Consider the following 13,227-nt stretch of genomic DNA (forward strand, 5'->3'; position numbering starts at 1 on the left):
CCCCTTGCGCAGGGGGAGGGGGACACGAGGCTCTGGGCAGCCCTAGCCCTGCCTTCCTCTCCCTCCCACTGACAGGTACTAAGTCACCACCTCTTGTTTTGGAGGTGCGCGTGGTTATCTCTGATTGGCCGCCGCTGGGGCCCCGCCTCCTGTAGTCCCAGCCCCCAAACCGGACTGGGAAGTGCGGCCGGTTGGACTCCAATTCCCAGAGTGCTTTGCGCGGCCGGCGGCCGTTGGCGGCTGGGGGCCGGGCCGGCGCAGCGCACACGGGAGCGTGGCTGAGGCGGGCGGAGGTGAGCGCGGCGCCCTCTCCTGACAGGTGCCCGGCAGAGGCAGCGCCGACAGCGTTAGCCGGTCCCTGTGCACCCGAGTCCATCCCCTGCCCGGTGCCGAGCCCTTGGCCGCGCGGCGGAGCGGGGCGAGGGCCCCCCGGGGTGGCGGAGCGAGGGGGGAGCAGCATGAGCAGCGCCCGCGGAGCCGCCCGAAGAACAGCGGCGGGGACGGGGCTGGCGGTGAGTCTCCTGCTGCTGGGCAGCATCTGGAGTCCGGTGGAGGCCCAGGTGAGAGATGGGGCCCGGCGGGAGGGGTCGGCGGCTGCTGCCTGTGTCGGGGGCTGGGGGGACGGATCTTGGAGGAGGAGGAGGACTGGAGTTCCGGGCTTTCCTCCTTCGGCCAGTCCGCCGCTGGATAACGGCTCACATGTGTGCAGCGTTTTCTGTCCTGAGGGATCCCAAGAGCTTCGTGGACTCTGCGTTTGGTGCTGCTGGCTGCCCTCTGCTTCTGCTGATCCGAAGTGGGGGACTGCAGCTTGTCAGCAGTTTGCAGGACCAAGCATTATCTACTTTATATCTCTTTCCGCTGCCTCTTGCTGAGTGAGATGCGCTGAGGTTTCATTGGGGAGCTATTTTGGTTTCATTTGCTAACAGTAGCAGAGCAGATGTTTAATGTGGCTTACTTGTAACCGTGCCAAGGAGGTGCATAATTGGGGTATTCTATGAAATTTTGAAAAGATGAATGCACAGAGAAGTTCTCTGTTCTGGGATATAATATTTTTATACAAAGATTCAGACATTAAATAGAGTAGTTGCTTAATTCAGGAAGCAGTACTCTATATACATATGTACACATTTCATTCTAAACAATCCCAGAGTGCTTCACAAGATATGGGTTGTATCATGCCATTCATTTTTAAGCAAACCTCTGACTTCTTTAGGAAGTCTGTGGTAGGTATAGTATGGTCTATTGGTAGTACTTAAGGACCTGGGAGTTAGAGCTCGGAACAGAACTCAGGTCTCCTGTTACTTTGACTGCTCTTTAGTGATGGTGCATATAAATTAAGCTCTGTTACCCCCTTGTACAGATGGAGATAGTAATGCTTACCATTCTTTTTGAATTGTTTTGGAAAACTGAGAGCGTCATATGCCAAAAATACTATGGAAGTGGAGAGTCTTTTACTTTTATTTATCAGAAACAGCCATATCTAAGGTAGCAGCTGTGATGTGGGAGGGCAGGTGAAGCTTTAGCCAAAGAGACTAGGGAAAACCTATGGAATCATTGACATCCACGCAGAGCAAGCAGATTCTTGTTGTCTCTTTTGGTTGTTTTAAATATATATTTACATTTTAAAGGTTTTCATACTGTGAAACCTGCCCTACAGTAAGGACTGTCAATAATCACTTGCTCAGTATCAAAGGGGTAGCCGTGTTAGTCTGGATCTGTAAAAGCAGCAAAGAGTCCTTGCATGCATCCGAAGAAGTGGGTATTCACCCACGAAAGCTCATGTTCCTATACGTCTGTTAGTCTATAAGGTGCCACAGGACTCTTTGCTGCTTGCCCAGTATAGGTTACCTTTTATTTAAGTGAAACAAATCACTCAAGCCGGACAAATTCAAAGTGAAAATAAGGTGCACGTTTTTAAGTGAGAATGATTAACCGTTGAAACAAGCTACCTAGAGAAGTGGTGAATTCTTCTTGATGTCCTCAAATTACAGTTAACACTGGATGCCTTTCTGAAAGTTTTATGCTTTAGTGAAAAAAGAGTTAGTGGGCTCAATACAGGAGTAACTGGGTGAAATGTAATGGCCTGTGATATACAGTAGGTCAGAGTAAATGATCTCCTGGTTCCTTTTGACATTAAACTCCATGAATCTATGAAAATGTGTTGGAAATTTCATGGGATACATTAAATGATACATCCGTCCATATCCAAATTAAATTGCCTTTAAAGCAGGATTGGTGGGTTTTTTTGTTTTGTGTGTTTGTTTTTTGCTGGTGGTCCTTAATGCTGTCATTAACAAACCTTAATGCAAGTTTCGCTGTATGTTTAATCTTTAAACTGGGAGGGTTATCAATTGTTTTTTTTAAACCAAGGTTTATACATTTGTAGGGCTGTCGATTAATCACAGTTAACTCTTGATTAACTCAAAAAAATTAATTGTGATTTTAAAAATCACGATTAATTGCACTTTTAAACAATAGAATACCAATTGAAATTTATTAAATATTTTTGGATGTTTACTACATTTTCAAATATATTAATTTCAATTACAACACAGAATACAAAGTGTACAGTGCTCACTTTATATTATTTGCATTACAAATATTTGCTTTGTAAAATGATAAATATTTTTCAGATCACCTCATACAAGTATTGTAGTCCAATGTCTTTATCATGAAAGTGCAACTTACAAATGTAGTTTTTTGTTATATAACTGCACTCAAAAACGAAACAATGTAAAACTTTAGAGCCTATAAGTCCACTCAGTCCTACTTCTCGTTCAGCCAATCACTAAGAGAAACAAGTTTGTTTACATTTATGGGAGATAATGCTGCCCACTTCTTAATTACAATGTCACCTGAAAGTGAGAATAGGCATTTGCATGGCACTGTTGTAGCTGGGGTCGCAAGATATTTACGTGCCAGAAGCGCTAAAAATTCATATGCCTCTTCATGCTTCGGCCATTGTTCCAGAGGACATGCTTCCATGCTGATGACGCTTGTTAAAAAAATAATGCGTTAATTAAATTTGTGATTGAAGTCCTTGGGGGAGAATTGTATGTCTCCTGCTCTGTTTTACCAGCATTCTGCCATATATGTTTCATGTTATAGCAGTCTCTGATGATGACCCTGCGCATGTTCGTTTTAGGAACATTTTCACTGCAAATTTGACAAAATAAGAAGACACCAATGTGAGATTTCTAAAGATAGCTACAGCACTCAACCCAAGATTTAAGAATCTGAAGTGCCTTCTAAAATCTGAGAGGGACAAAGTGTGGAACATGCTTTCATAAGTCTTATAAGAGCAACACTCTGATGTGGAAACTACAGAACCCAAATCACCAAAAAAGAAAATCAGCCATCTCCTGGTGGCATCTGTCTCAGATGATGAAAATGAACATGCGTTGGTCCGCACTGCTTTGGATCGTTATTGAGCAGAACCCATCATCAGCATGGACGCATGTCCTCTGGAATGGTGGTTGAAGCATGAAGGGACATATGAATCTTTAGTTCATCTGGCATGTAAATATCTTGTGTCGCCGGCTACAACAATGCCATGCGAACGCCTGTTCTCGCTTTCAGGTGACATTGTAAACAAGAAGCAGGTAGCATTATTTCCTGAAAATGTAAACAAACTTGTTTGTCTGGGAACAATTGGCTGATCAAGAAGTAGGACTTGTAGGCTCTAAAGTTTTACATTGTTTTATTTTTGAATGCAGGGTTCTTTTTGTACATAATTCTCCATTCATAGTTGAACCTTTCATGATAAAGAGATTGCACTACAGTACTTGTATTAGGTGAACTGAAAAATACTATTTCTTTTGTTTTTTACAGTGCAAATATTTGTAATAAAAATAAATATAAAGTGAGCACTGTACACTTTGTATTCTGTGTTGTAATTGAAATCAATACATTTGAAAATGTAGAAAACATCCACAAATATTTAAACAAATGGTATTCTGTTACTGTTTAACAGCGTGATTAATCATGATTAATTTTTTTAATCGCTTGACAGCCCTATATATTTGTAATAAAATATTAAACATGAAATAAAATATTTCAACTGCAGTTCAAATTCTAGATATCTATTACCCCCTGGTTCTTTACAGTGTTTTGACTACTAGTTTTCTGTCTCTCATTTTGCGTATGCAGCAAAGTGGTAAAACTGTGAGGAGCAAAACAAGGTATCCCAGTTGGTTTTCTAATGAGGAAATATGTTTAAGCAATTAAAATACAACCACCTGATAGCACACCTTTTAAGGTTGTCTGTATAAATGTGCTAACAGTGTTACTGCATTCATGTATTCTATGCAGAACTTGTATGTTTCACAAGATAACAAATTTAGATGTTTCTATAAATTCCATATTTTAAATGCATATAACTTAGCACTTAAATCTTGTTTAAGCATAATTTTTATAAAAGGTTGACTTATATTGGAAAACAAGTTAGAGGATTAAGTTTACCGGTTACATGGCATATGTAATAGACACTTTAAAAAATATTTTAATACACTTCCTGGAAACAAGATTGTGGGGTAGTCACTTTTGATCCATTTTATACAAATAAAATTAAAAGTAATACAATAGTATTTTTCAATTTGTAATTAATTTGAATCTTATAGTTGCTAGTAAGACAGTGATGAGAGAATTGCATACATTGTGGTTATATTTAGCTGGTCTGTTTTCCACTTCCTATAACACGTATGCATTGTGCATAACAGTTGTAACTGAAAAAATAATATCAACATTAATAATTTAAGTGCCTTGTTATGTTAGCTAGAAGTTTATCATTCTTCTCCTTCCTAAGGGGAGATATGATAGAGGTATATAAAATCATAACTGGTGTGGAGAAAGTGAATAAGGAAAAGTTATTTACTTGTTCCCATAATATAAGAACTAGGGGCCACTAAATGAAATTAATGGGCAGCAGGTTTAAAACAAATAAAAGGAAGCTCTTCTTCACACAGCGCACAGTCAACCTGTGGAAGTCCTTGCCTGAGGAGGTTGTGAAGGCTAGGACTATAACAGGGTTTAAAAGAGAACTGGATAAATTCATGGAGGTTAAGTCCATTAATGGCTATTAGCCAGGATGGGTAAGGAATGGTGTCCCTAGCCTCTGTTTGTCAGAGGGCGGAGATGGATGGCAGGAGAGAGATCACTTGATCATTACCTGTTAGGTTCACTCCCTCTGGGGCACCTGGCATTGGCCACTGTTGGTAGACAGGATACTGGGCTGGACGGACCTTTGGTCTGACCCAGTATGGCCATTCTTATGTTCTTAGGTCCTTATGTTCCTCAGTTTTATATATAAAACTGAACATTGCCGTGTTTTCCAAGGTAAGAAGTGGAATATTTAATGAGGTGTTGTAGATGTAATTTTTGTAAATAGACTTATTTTAAAAAAAAGTTTTACATATTTATTAGCACTAGAAATGTTTTCATTAAATTGTTAGTTAAATTTCAATTAAGTGTCTAAATCACTTCCTCCAAAGACAAAAATTCCTTACAGTATCAGAAGTAAAAGTACTGTATAAGAAGCAGAAAAATGCTATGGACCAAATTCAGTTGTGGCATAAATTGATGCAACTCCTTTAAACTCACTGGAGGTGTGATAACTCATGCCAGGGCAGCATTTGGCCCTATACTTATCAAGTGAACTAACCAGTCTAGTTTCATTGTCCAAGATCAATGAAATGCAACCCCTCCCTCCCCCAAAAAATACCCCAACAACCCAGCGTGAATAGTGAAAAGTAATAGGTTTTTAATGTTGTTTGTTCTAATAATGTTTTAACACAGGATCTTTTTAAATGCAATTCTTTTTCTGACAATGTAGTAAAGAGAATTATTTCCATGCAAATATTCAAACACTAATAGAGAAGATGCAGAAACCTGTTACATTTAATTTACTGAATGATAGAGTACTTTGAAGTAAGATAAAGCTCTGAGTGTGGAATCCACACTAGTAGAACCGCTCTGTAAATTTAATGAGTAGCTTGAAATCCCTTAATCTATTTTGCTGGTTTATCATGAACGAGGGTTATCATCTTCCAGTGTTGTGCCTTGACGCACAATATGGGCCATATAAACACCTTCAAAGAGTATCTTAATACAATTATAACAGCGTTTCATTTTAAATACACTTTGCAAAGAGTTTTTTTGCTATTTATAAAAACATTGTCTCCCTTTTGAAAACAGATAATTGGAGTTTGTATTGTTTCTTATCTATGTTAGTTCTTTTTTTTAAATTGTTTTATCTTTAGACTCAGGACTTCTCAGATGTCATCTTTCTCCTCATTTCTGAAGGGTCCATCTTTTATCTTCAGTGTTTTGTTGCTTGCTGAATAACTCTTAATTTGTGTTTGGAAGACTAAAACACAAGCTGTAGGTTTTAATGAAAAACAATAATGTGTAGCATTGTTCTATTGCCATTTCTATAGCTGACCATGGACTAAGATCTACAAGTATGGTTAAATTTATTAAAGGCATTTAAAAATGCTTTGTGTTTTAAATTGTAATTTTAGGCACTGATACCGCAAACACTCATGTGAGTAGCTAGGCTTACTTGAGTAACGACCAGTGGGATTAGTCATATAAGTATTTACAGGATCAAATCCTATGTGTGTCTTTAAATAAGCCTCTGTACCAGATGACTGGAGGGTAGCAAATATAATGCTTATTTTTAAGAAAGACTCCAGAGGTGATGCTGGCAGTGACAGGCTAGTAAGCCTAACTTAAGTACCAGGGAAATTGTTTGAACTATAGTAAAGAGCATAATTATCAGATGCAAAAACATGATGTGTTGGAGAAGAGTCAACATAGCTTTTGTAAAGGGAAATCATGCCTCACCAATCTACTAAAGTTATTTGATGGAGTCAACAAGCATGTGAAGAAGGGTGATCAGTGGATATAGTGTGCTTGCGCTTTCAGAAAGCCTTTGACAAGGTCCCACACTAAAGGCTCTTAAGCAAAGTAAGCAGTCATGAGAGAAGAGGGTAGATTCTCTCATGGATCAGTAACTGGTTAAAAGATAGGAATCAAAGGGTAGGAATAAATGGTCAGGTTTCACAGTGTCGAGTGGTAAGTAGTAGGGTGCCCCAAGGATCTGGGACCAGGGCTGTTCCACATATTCAAGGGGGTAAACAGTGAAGTAGCAAAATTTGCAGATGATACCAAATTACTCAAGATAGTTAAGTCCAAAGCAGACTGTGGAGAGTTACAAAGTGATCTCGCAAAACAGGGAGACTGGGAAACAAAATGACAGATGAAATTCAGTGTTGATAAATGCAGATACAATATGATGGGGTCTAAATTAGTTATCACGCAAAAAAGAGATCTTGGAATCATCATGGTTAGTTCTCTGAATACATCTTCTCAACATGCAGCATAAGTCAAAAAAGCTAACAATGTTAGGAGCCATTATGAAAGGAATAGATATTGCTGTTATATAAATCCATGGTATGCCGACACCTTGAATGCTGCTTGCAATTCTGGTCACCCAAAAAGATACATTAGAATTGGAAAAAGTACAGAGAAGGGCAACAGAAATGATTAGGAGTATAGAACAGCTTCCGTGTGAAGAGCGTCTGGGACTGTTGAGCTTAGAAAAGAGATGATTAAGGGGTAATGGCATATAGGTCTATTAACATCATGAATGGTGTGGAGGAATTGAAAAGGAGATGTTGTTTACCCCTTCACATAACACAAGAACCAGGGGTCACCTGATGAAATTAATAGGTAGCAGGTTTAAAACAAACATAAGGAGATACTTCTTCACACAATGCAGAGTCAGTCTGTGGAACTGGGGGATATTGTGAAGGTCAAAAATATAACTGGGTTCAAAAAAGAATTAGATAAGTTCATGAAGCATAGATCCATCCATAGCCATTACTCAAGATGGTCAGGGATGCAACTGCATATTCCAGGCATCCCTAAACCTTCAAATGCCGGAAGCTGGGACTGGATAACACGGGAGGGATCATTCAAAATTGCCCTGTTCCGTTCATTCCCTCTGAAGCATCTGACGCTGTCTGTTGTCAGAGACAGGATACTGGGCTAGATGGACTATTAGTCTGACCCACTATGGCTGCTCTTATATTATTATTAAAACTGTAAGGTATGTAACAGTCTATTATTCTAATACTTTTCCTACTACATTCTGCAGATAAGTATCAAAATACTTTAAAGAGTTGGAACTATAATGTAACTATTCCTCTTTTAGAAATGGGTTAACAGAACTTATTTTAAACTCAAAGTGAAGTATTTTAAGATAATGCAAGATTTTTATGTACATTAGGGGTTCAATCGCATAAGTTGGTAAACAATTTCTGTGACAGTACTATGCATCTCAGAAAATCATATTTTAACATAATATATCCTCCTGGTTTGGGAAATGTAGGCCCTTCAGGCTGCAACATGTTCTATAGAGACTGACTCCATTGAAGTACAAATTGCAGGACCATAGCATTAATCTCCATAGTTGCTACATTCGAATAGTATTGCACCTGGAGGTGAACTGATGCCAGTCCATGGCATCAGAAATTAGTTTTCTATTCTAAACAAGTGTAAAGTTAAGATATTGTCACCCCTCTTTGAGTTTAGAGGTTAGCCAAAATTCAGGGTCCTATGGTTTTGTTTGAGGAGAAATTGATGACACAGCCAGATACCTTTTGATACTATCCTGTTTATTTACAAAGAATGTACAAAGTCCTGTTTTCTTGAACATCGCAAGAATCAAAAGGCAGGAGACAATTTCTTTGCCCAATGGTTCAAGCCCCTTTCTAGACAGCACTTTGCCCAAAAGCTCGCATAGCTTTCACTGAGGGCCAGACTATCAATGCTTCTGTGGCTATGTCTAAGGGTATGTCTACACTACGAAATTGGATCGAATTTATAGAAGCCGGTTTTATAGAAATCGGTTGTATACAGCCGATTGTGTGTCCCCACATAAAATGCTTTAAGTGCATTAAATCGGCGGACAGCGTCCACAGTACCGAGGCTAGCGTCGACTTCCGGAGTGTTGCACTATGGGTAGCTATCCCACAGCTCCCGCAGTCTCCGCCACCCATTGGAATACTGGGTTGAGAGCCCAATGCCTGAATGATGCAAAACAGTGTCACGGGTGGTTCTGGGTACATGTCGTCAGGCCCCTCCCCCTCTGTCAGAGCAACGGCAGACAATTGATTCACGCCTTTTTACCTGGGTTACCTGTGCAGACAACATACTACGCCAAGCACGGAGCCCGCTCAGCTCAGCTCACCGTCACCATATATCATCTGGGTGCCGGCAGACGTGGTACTGCATTGCTACACAGCAGAAGCTAATTGTCTTTTGGCAGTAGACGGTGCAATACGACTGGTAGCCTTCATTGGCGATCTGGGTGCTGGCAGACGTGGGGCTGGCAGACGTGGGGCTGCATTGCTACACAGCAGCAGCCCCTTGCCTTTTGGCAGTAGATGGTGTATTACGACTGGTTCGATCAGATGATGGCTGAAACTCCGTATGTCCCCCAGTCATATTCTGCTGCCTTCCCAATGATTATGGCGGCTATCAGTTGTAGTACACTATTTTCTGCCAAGTGCCCAGTATTTTCTGCCTAGCACCCAGAAGATGCCGAGGGCTATCAGTCATGCTGCACCGTCGGCTGTCAGCTTAAGATGTAAAAAATAGATTTGTTCTGTATTCATTTGCTTCCCCCTCCCTCCCTCCCTCCATGAAATCAACGGCTTGCTAAACCCAGGGTTTTGAGTTCAATCTTTGGGGGGGCCATTCTGTGTGACAGTTGTTTGTGTTTCTCCCTGATGCACAGCCACCTTTGTTGATTTTAATTCCCTGTACCTGTACGCCATGTTGTCACTCGCCCCTCCCTCCCTCCCTCCCTCCGTCAGACAATAGTTTCGCGCCTTTTTTCAGACCAGACGCCATAGCACTGGGATCATGGAACCAGATCACCACGGCAATTATGAGCACTATGAACACCACGCGCATTGTCCTGGAGTATATGCAGAGCCAGGACATGCCAAAGCAAAACCAGGACCAGCCGATGAGGCGATTGCAGCACGGCGACGAGAGTGATGAGGAAATTGACATGGACATAGACCTCTCACAAAGTACAGTCCCCAGCAATGTGCAAATCATGGTGTTACTGGGGTAGGTTCATGCCGTGGAACACCGATTCTGGGCCCGGGAAACAAGCACAGACTGGTGAGACCGCATCGTGTTGCAGGTGTGGGACGATTCCCAGTGGCTGTGAAACTTTCGCATGCCTAAGGGCACTTTCATGGAACTTTGTGACTTGCTTTCCTCTGCCCTGAAGCGCCAGAATACCAGGATGAGAGCAGCCCTCACAGTTGAGAAGCGAGTGGCGATAGCCCTGTGGAAGCTTGCAACGCCAGACAGCTACCCGTAGGTCGGGAATCAATTTGGAGTAGGCAAATCTACTGTGGGGGCTGCTGTGATCCAAGTTGCCAGGGCAATGAAAGACCTGGTGATATCAAGGGTAGTGACTCTGGGAAACGTGGATGGCTTTGCTGCAATGGGATTCCCAAACTGTGGTGGGGCGATAGACGGAACCCATATCCCTATCTTGGCACTGGAGCACCAAGCCACCGAGTACATAAACCGCAAGGGGTACTTTTCAATGCTGCTGCAAGCCCTGGTGGATCACAAGGGACGTTTCACCAACATCAACGTGAGATGGTCAGGAAAGGTACATGATGCTCGCATCTTCAGGCACTTTGCTCTGTTTCAAAAGCTGGAGGAAGGGACTTTCTTCCCGGACCAGAAAATAACCGTTGGGGATGTTGAAATGCCTATCGTGATCCTTGGGGACCCAGCCTACCCCTTAATGCCATGGCTCATGAAGCCGTACACAGGTAGCCTGGACAGTAGTCAGCACCTGTTCAACTACAGGCTGAGCAAGTGCCGAATGGTGGTGGAATGTGCATTTGGATGTTTGAAAGCGCGCTGGCGCAGCTTACTGACTCGCTCAGACCTCAGCGAAAAGAATATCCCCATTGTTATTGCTGCTTGCTGTGCGCTATACAATATCTGTGAGAGTAATGGGGAGACATTTATGGCGGGGTGGGAGGTTGAGGCAAATCGCCTGGCCGCTGATTACGCGCAGCCAGACACCAGGGCGGTTAGAAGAGCACAGCAGGGCGCGGTGCGCATCAGAGAAGCTTTGAAAACGAGTTTTGTGACTGGCCAGGCTACGGTGTGAATCTTCTGTTTATTTCTTCTTGATGAACCCTCCGCCCCCTCCCTCCCGCCCGGTTCACTCTACTTCCCTGTAAACCAACCCCCCCCCCCCTTTGAGCACCGCTTGCAGAGGCAATAAAGTCATTGTTACTTCACATTCATGCATTCTTTATTAATTCATCACACAACTAGCGGGATAATTGCCAAGGTAGCCCGGGATGGGTGGGGGAGGAGGGAAGGAAAAGGACACACTGCAGTTTAAAACTTTAACTCTTATTGAAGGCCAGCCTTCTGATGCTCGGGCAATCATCTGGGGTGGAGTGACTGGGTGGCCGGAGGCCCCCCCCACCGTGTTCTTGGGCGTCTGGGTGAGGAGGCTATGGAACTTGGGGAGGAGGGCTGTTGGTTACACAGGGGCTGTAGCGGCGGTCTCTGCTCCTGCTGCCTTTCCTGCAGCTCAACCATACGCTGGAGCATATCAGTTTGATGCTCCAGCAGCCGGAGCATCGACTCTTGCCTTCTGTCTGCAAGCTGACGCCACCTATCATCTTCAGCCCGCCACCTCTCCTCTCGTTCATATTGTGCTTTTCTGTAGTCTGACATTGACTGCCTCCACACATTCTGCTGTGCTCTGTCAGCGTGGGAGGACATCTGGAGCTCTGAGAACATATCATCCCGAGTCCACCGTGTTCTCCTTCTAATCTTCGCTAGCCTCTGTGAAGGAGAAACATTTGCAGCTGGTGGAGGAGAAGGGAGGGGTGGTTAAAAAAGACACATTTTAGAGAACAATGGGTACACTCTTTCACGTTAAATTTTGCTGTTCACATTACACAGCACGTGCTTTCGTTACAAGGTCACATTTTTCCTCTTATATTGAGGGCCTGCCGGTTTGGTGTGAGAGATCACTCACGCAGTGCCAGGCAACAGATTTCAGCTTGCAGGCAGCCATGGTAAGCCACAGTCTTTTGGCTTTTTTAACCTTCCTAACATGTGGGAATGGTTTCAAACAGTAGCGCCCTCATTTCCCATACCAAGCACCCCTTGGGTTGGCCATTTAAAATGGGATTGCAATGTAAAAGGAGGGGCTGTGATTTCCGGGTTAACATGCAGCACAAACCCAACTACCCCCCCTTCCCCCTCCCACACCCAATTCTCTGGGATGATCACTTCACCCCTCCCCCCTACCGCGTGGCTAAGAGCGGGGAACATTTCTGTTCAGCCGAGCAGGAACGGGCACCTCTGAATGTCCCCTTAATAAAATCACCGCATTTCAACCAGGTGACCGTGAATGATATCACTCTCCTGAGGATAACAAAGAGATAAGGAATGGATGTTGTCTGCATGCCAGCAAACACCGGGACCATACGCTGCCATGCTTTGTTATGCAATGATTCCAGACTACATGCTACTGGCCTGGCGTGGTAAAGTGTCCTACCATGGCAGACAGGATAAGGCAGCCCTCCCCAGAAACCTTTTGCAAAGGCTTTGGGAGTACACGAAGGAGAGCTTTCTGGAGATGTCCCTGGAGGATTTCCGCTCCATCCCCATACACATTAACAGACTTTTCCAGTAGCTGTACTGGCCGCGATTGCCAGGGCAAATTAATCATTAATCATTAAACATGCTTGCTTTTAAACCGTGTGTAATATTTACAAAGGTACACTCACCAGAGGTCTCCTGTGTGCCCTCAGGGTCTGGGAGCACGTTTTGAGTGAGTTCGGGGGTTACTAGTTCCAGGTCCAGGGTGATAAACATATCCTGGCTGTTGGGGAAACCGGTTTCTCCGCTTCCTTGCTGCTGTGAGCTATCTACATTATCTTCATCCTCATCTTCCTCGTACCCCGAACCCGCTTCCCTGTTGCGTGTTTCTCCATTGACGGAGTCATAGCACATGGTTGGGGTAGTGGTGGCTGCACCCCCTAGGATTGCATGCAGCTCCGCGTAGAAGTGGCATGTTTGTGTTTCTGCCCCGGACCTTTCGTTTGCCTCTCTGGCTTTGTGGTAGGCTTGCCTTAGCTCCTTAATTTTCACGCG

General features: G+C 43.4%; 1 protein-coding gene across 1 annotated transcript in view; it reads left to right on the plus strand.

The window, feature by feature from the left end:
* The first annotated feature begins 261 nt into the window (after positions 1-261).
* The window catches only part of ERO1B (endoplasmic reticulum oxidoreductase 1 beta), a 62,870-nt gene continuing 49,904 nt past the window's right edge, over positions 262-13,227 (plus strand). The window contains exon 1 of the mRNA XM_054022680.1: positions 262-560. Coding sequence (XP_053878655.1) covers positions 459-560 — 102 coding nt within the window. The 5' untranslated portion in view covers positions 262-458. The remainder of the gene's footprint in view (positions 561-13,227) is intronic.

Source organism: Malaclemys terrapin, chromosome 3, assembly GCF_027887155.1.
Source record: "Malaclemys terrapin pileata isolate rMalTer1 chromosome 3, rMalTer1.hap1, whole genome shotgun sequence".
In the NCBI taxonomy this organism is placed as follows: Eukaryota; Metazoa; Chordata; order Testudines; family Emydidae; genus Malaclemys; species Malaclemys terrapin.